The sequence below is a fragment of the Quercus suber genome, unplaced genomic scaffold (genome assembly GCF_002906115.3).
Source record: "Quercus suber isolate HL8 unplaced genomic scaffold, Cork oak 2.0 scaffold_54, whole genome shotgun sequence".
NCBI classification, from domain to species: domain Eukaryota; kingdom Viridiplantae; phylum Streptophyta; class Magnoliopsida; order Fagales; family Fagaceae; genus Quercus; species Quercus suber.
The window spans coordinates 154,864-161,654 of record NW_027069519.1 but is presented as its reverse complement, the minus strand read 5'-3'; the positions used below and the strand labels follow the sequence as shown (position 1 = coordinate 161,654).

Below are 6,791 nucleotides of genomic sequence, written 5' to 3'. Positions count from 1 at the left end.
TTTTAAAATCATCCTTGCCGTCAACCAACCGACAGAATAATCCTATGTGTCTGACGAATCTCCACGTGTCAAGCCCACTTATTAAAATAATAATATTTATTCCTATGTGTCAAGCCCACCCACCCTAAAACGCACATGCCACTCATGTGAAGGACACCTCACCTGTCCACCTCAGCTTCTCGCCTCCCAAACCTCTCACGTGACCCCACTCTCCAATACCTTAATCACCACACACAAAATCCCCAAATTTGACAGAAAACCCTAAAATCCCCACTTCGTCTTCCTCAACCCAATTCCTAAAATTTCTAAATCAAACCTAGAATGACAAGATCAGACCGAGGAAGAAGGAGGAAGAAGAATGGAAGTTAGCTTTGCATCTGCCTCTGCATCATCGAAGGGAAGCTTAAGGAGGAGAGCACCACGCATATGTTACTGCCTCTCCCCTCAGAAGCCCATGCTAGTGGTTTCCTGGACAAATAACAATTCAGGAAAAAGGTTCTATGGGTGTCCCAATTACTGGGTAAGTGAAGTGCAAGTTAAGTTTGTTCATTTTGTTCATTTTGTTCACTTGGGTTTGTTGTTTGTTCATTTTGTTTAGAATTTGGGTTTAATTTCAGATTGGTAAGAAGTGCAAGTTCTTCCAATGGGTTGATGATAAGATTTGTGAGTGTGGGAAGGTGCTTATCCCAGAGATGAGGTAGAGAATTCTCAGACTCCAAGCCGAGGTTTCAACATGCAAGAAGAGGGAGAAGTTTTTGACAGTGTGTTTAATATTGGCACTGCTACTGTGTAGGATATGTCTTTGTGTGATTCTAGCTTTGGTGGGTTAGATGGATGGGGTATGGTGTAGCATGTTTTAGACAATATGGGTGTAGGCAGGGTTAGGACAGGGTTAGGACAAGTGGTGTAGATGATGATGTTGTATCCCATTGATTTTAGAATGAATGAAATATAGAATGACAGAGTTCAGTGTTAATTTGGTCTGTAATGTTGGCATTGTTAATTATCTTACTTGATTACAATTAGATTATAATTTACCAAATCTGTAATATTGGTAAGCTAATCATTGTTAATTTACCAAACCTGCAAAATTGATATACACATACTGTGGCCAATTATGTGCTGCAATTAGTTTACCAAGTTTACCAATTTTGCAATACACCAGTTATGTTTACCAAATCTACAATGCACAAGACAACAAAACTACCAAATTTGCAAGTTATGTTTACCAAATCTGTAATGCACAACGCACAACACAACAGAACTACCAAATCTGCAAGTTATGTTTACCAAATCTGCAATGCACAACACAACAGGTTACCAAACATGCAAATTCTGCAGTTCACAATTCATAATTCATAGTTCTGCATATACTACAATTCACAATTCACAATTCTGCATATACTACAATTCACAATTAACATATACTGCAATTCACAATTTTGCAACCACTACATATACTGCAATACACAAATCTGCATTAATAAGTAAACCAAAGTAAATCAAAAAATAGGCCATGTTTGCCAATTACAAAAATATCAAAGTAAACCCAAAAAATAGGCCATGTCTGCCAATTACAAAAATAGGCCATGTCCACTAGCCTATCCCTTTAGACCATGCACAGATGTCTGGCTTTTAGCAACCCTTAGTGCCTCCTTGATGCAGTCAGAGTTTCATTTGTGACTGACCCCTCCTTCTCTTCCTTGGATTGGTGCTGGTTTGATTACTGGTTGTAAGGTTGCTAGTTGCAGGGTTGCTGCTTGGTGGATGCTGGTTTTTTATTATTGTTCTCATCCTTGAGACTAACTTCTGGTCTCTGCAGTCACCTTTTGGAATCTCTGTACTGGTTCCCACCGGTTCTCATTGCCAAAGAACTTGTACAACTCACGACAAATTTTCAATCATACGCCTTATCTCATCCATCTTCGTCTGTTGGTCTTGATTTTGTCTACCCCCAAGACCTCTACCATGACCAACCATAGTTAAAAAGTTGCAACCTTAGACTCTAATCTAAATTATGTGGCTTAGATCTGGAATATTTCGCTCTGATACCACTTGATGATGGTGAGAACCTAGATCTAGTGTAGGAGAAGGCTTCAAAGAGAAATTCCAACAACAAATAAGATTAAGGCAAAGAAAAAGATAATAAGATTGAAGTTGGAACAATCAAATATCAATTTATAGGCTCAGAGAGCTCAACAAATATTCAAATCACAGATAAGAAGAGGTTTCCTACAATGACTCAAAAGAGGCTATTTATGATTGCCTTTAGTAACCCTAGTATCCTAACCTTTTATCTTACATATAACAAGTTAATCCTAACAAACCAACTTCATTAAAAGACATATGACCTTTTAAAATACTAATGACATAATGATAAATAAAAAACAATGAACTAATGGGCCTTCTTTTCTTTTTTGTTGATCTTAAAATCTCCTGCATCAAATTTCTAACTGACAACGGCATCCAAAATGCTTGATTAGTAAGAATTTTTTGAAGAACAAGGGGGGGAGAGAGAGAGACTTATAAACATGGACATACAGAAATCAGGATCAGAAACAAGCCTTGTAAGTCCCTATAATATCTTCAGACATACGTGAGTAGCATATGTTCTATGGCACACCATAATAATATTGGAGGCATCTGAAGGGTAGTAATTACTTAAGGCTGCAATGTGAGACGCTAATGCTTATATGCAAGGCCTTTTTAATGGGAATGAAAGTGACCTCATGTAATGACCAATTATAATTTGGTGTTAGGTTAGCATACGACAAGAATCATGTTCTCATAAATTATTTGTAATAGCATTCACACATAGGAAGCATAGAAACAAATTCAGGATATGGAAAGAGATTATACATATGTGGCAAGAGGACACACCAATCAATAAATACAATGTTTCATATGCATGTCAATTTTTTGTTAAATTGTTTGATATTCTATAGTTCTATGGAATAATAATTTTATCATTCAAGTACCCCTAATTTAAAAGTTGGTCAAAATTTAGCTAATGAACTCTAACTCAAATGACACCTCCTTCCTTTGTAAGAGCAAGGTTGAGGGTGTGGTCATGGCTTCAACGCCCATCATTTGCCAATAAAAATAAAGAATCTTGAACCCATTTTATATATTCAGTTATAGATATAATCTTAATCTCTAGTTAAGTATGCACAATTCTAAAATATCATATATTTGGCTAGGAGTATTGGATAAGTTTATGTGTCTCCCTGTTACAAGTATCCATGCCACATAGAATTAGATATTCATTTTCTGCAGAACGTCACATGATTCAGTACTTACCTCCTCTAGTGAAGCATTCCGAGCTCTTTCACCAATGCCATTGATTGTCACTTCCAGCTGCCTCGCACCAGCACATGCCCCCCGAGCAGATGAAACAAAAAATGAGTGCAATTTTTTTTTCCCGATGAATCAACAGAGCAAAAGAAAAGATGGCCATACCGATACAGTGTTAGCAGTAGAAAGCCCAAGATCATTTTGGCAGTGAGTTGAAATAATAACATTTTCGATTCCAGGGGTATTGGCCTTTATATCAGAAATCAATTTCCCAAATTCAGTTGGCACAGTAATGCCCACAGTGTCAGGTATGTTTAGAGTTGTCGCACCAGCCTTTATAACTTCACCCAATATTTCATAAAGGAACTCCTTATCAGATCTGGTAGATTCAAAGAAACAAAAGATTGTTAGGTTTTCTAATCTAATGAAGAATAAAGGCCAAAATACATTGTTAGTTCCTAAAATTTAGCTCATGAGCGATTTTAGTACTTGAAGTTTAAAGTAATCTCTTTTAGTCCCTAACAAATTTAAAGTTATTATTTTTAGTCCCTAAAAAAGTTAAAGTAATTGGATTTAGTCTTTGCAAACTTAAAGTGATCACTTTTAGTCCTTATGGAATGATGATGCATCAGTTACGCCACATCCTGTGAGGGACTAAAAGCAATCACTTTAAGTTTGATAGGGACTAAAATCAATCATGGGCTAAACAGCCTAAAATTTAAGGACCAACAGTGTATTTCGGCAATAAAAAAAATGAGCTAATGACCAACTATAGAGAACAATCATCATCGAGAATAGGCTTTTTCATTTTTCTCTCTTTTTGGTTTGCTAGAAGTCTATAATCTTATTGAGAATAAAGCACAACAAATAGCAACACATCAAACTCTATCAGAGTTCTCAATAAAATAATAAAAAATGAGAAATCAGGAAACCTCTCATGTACAAAATGAAAACCATTCACATTGAACATTTTTTCTTAGCTAATCCATTCACAATTGCCAACCAATCGCCTCTCCCAGACCATGCAAAAGTGGGAGTTTTGTGCACTAGGTACAACCTTTCTTTTTATTCACAATAAACTAACATGTGGAGAAAGTATGTAGAAAACAAAGTCAAGCTAAGCGATTGAACACTTAAACTTGACAGGACTGTCCCAAGAAAAAACAACATAGTCATTTTTCAATTATACTGTTCTACTCTTTTTGCCCCAATACCAACCATTAATTGAAAATGGTTTCCCATTTCCATCAAAATAAGTACAAAAGTTACCCATTTGCAAATTTTACAGCAATGCAGAGCAAGTCCCTACTTTATCACATTTAGCTAGAGTACCAATTAGTCAATATCTTAGCATTTTAAAATCTCACTTTTTGTCACAAACCCATTTCAGAAAACTGAAAAAGCAAGGTGAAAAGCAAACCTCCCAGCAGTGGCAGCTCTAGGAATTTTTTATCAGGGTGTTCCTTAAAAAACATAAATTACACAATCTAATAAAAAGAGAAATTCATATATTGACAACAACAACAATAAAAAAAACACGCAAATACATAAAATTTATAATTACCTTCTACGGGTTTTCATATTTTGAAATCGTTGTATAATAGTCTCATTATCAATGCTACAATCTACATCTCTTTTAATATACATAACGAAGCAATCATTTATCCGATTGCACAATTCATTCTTTGTATATTTCATTGCTGAAAAACTTCTTTCTACTATTGCAGTAGAGACAAGAAGGGTCAAAACTAACTTCATAAGAAAATAAACTAATGAACCATGATGACATCATAATTAATTTAAGAATTTTTTTTAAAGATAAATAAATGCATTAATTAGTAAAAGTAGGAAAATTGACTAAAATAGTCAAAATAAATATTGAGATTTATTTTTCAAGTATATTTTTTATATCATAACTTTCATAAGAAAAATAAGAAATACTAAATTATAAGCAAACATGAATTAAATATAAAGTTTCTTAATCAAGGAGTTGATAACATCATGGAAATTGTTTTAATTTTAGAGAAGACCCACATACTTATATAGTCTATATTTAAATTAATCTTAAGTTATGCCCAACAGCCCAAGTCCATTCAAATGGTTAACTATTTATTAAATTTAAAAAAAAACATAGTGTGAAATCTGGAAGAGTGGCAGATTTGCCCATTAAAAAATTAATTAAATCCCCCTAAAAAAAATAATTATATAATAAATACTAATACAAGGCCTAAGTAAATGGTTGACAGCCAATCATCTGGTACAAGTAAAAGAAGAAAGTGTTGACCCTTTACACTTTGACAGCCAAGCATTTACTGACTTGTGGAAGACCTTGATAGAAAAATAAAAAGTTCGTCTTCATCATCAGCAAACGGGCAATGAATAGCAAAGACTTCAGAAAGAGCAAAAATGCAGAAACGGCAAAAATGCAGAAAAAAAAAAAAAGAAAAAAAAAAAGAAAGAAAGAAAGAAAGAGAGAGAGAGAGAGAAAGAAAAAAAAGAAGAAGAAGAAGAAATGGAGATGCAAGCTCATGGTTTGCCAGCATCTCACCGTGGTTGAAAAGCTTCAACAATGGCTGTAAGGGTAAAAAAAAAAAAATTATTTGAGGGTGTTCCTGGTTTTGCTTGAGGGTGTTCCTAATTTTTTTTTTTAAGGGTTAACAAATAAAAAAAATTTAAATTATTATATATAATTTTTTTTCTTTTCAAGTCAGGGTGTTCCTGGGAACACCCTGACCTGAATGTGGCGCTGCTATTGCCTCCCAGCATCTTCGGGGCTAAACTCGATGTCATCGCAGCCCAAGCTCCTTGCAAAACTCACCATACTCTTTGCAATCTCAATGACCTGTTCTTTGGTCTTCCTCAACTTGAATTCCATGTGAATAGCATTGGTGGCAATGAAGGTATGAATCCTGGGTCTTTTAGTGTACTTGACAGCTTCCCAGGCTCTCCGAATATCTTTCTCCTTGCACCAAGAGAGGCCACAGATGATCGGAACGTACCCATCGACATCGACAGCATTGCCAACCTCCTTGGCAATGGCCTTCACGGCCTCAAAATCGTCGTTGGAGGTGGCGGGGAAGCTGGCCTCGATGATGTCGACGTTGAGCTTGGCGAGCTGCCTAGCAATGTCGAGTTTTTCCTTGGAGGTTCGAGAGGCACTGGGGGATTGCTCGCCGTCACGGAGAGTGGTGTCGAAGATGCGGACGTAGTTGGGGTCCGAGATGCAGTTGGGGATGTAATTGGGGTGGCGGCGGGGGGAAGGTGTGGGTGCGGAGTTTGATGGGGTTTGTTGGGGGTGGGAACAGGAGATGGCAGTTTTTTTTAAGGTGAAAGGGAATGAGTGTTTTGGGGAGAAATGAAGAGGAGAATGGTGGTGGTGGTAGTGTGGAGTTATGGGGTTAGTGGGGAAATGGAAGTTGTGGGAGTGGGGGAGAACTTGGGGGTTGAGAAAACGGCGGCCATGGGTTAGAGAGAGAGAGAGAGAGAGAGAGAGAGAG

General features: G+C 36.5%; 1 protein-coding gene across 1 annotated transcript; it reads right to left on the bottom strand.

The window, feature by feature from the left end:
- Positions 1 to 3,240: 3,240 nt before the first annotated feature.
- On the bottom strand, positions 3,241 to 6,791 carry LOC112006909 (2-isopropylmalate synthase 1, chloroplastic-like). Its single transcript, XM_065772166.1, is given in 4 exon segments — positions 3,241 to 3,382; positions 3,461 to 3,673; positions 6,051 to 6,702; positions 6,705 to 6,791. Coding segments are annotated over 4 exon segments (1,044 nt in total). The 5' UTR covers positions 6,757 to 6,791; the 3' UTR covers positions 3,241 to 3,255.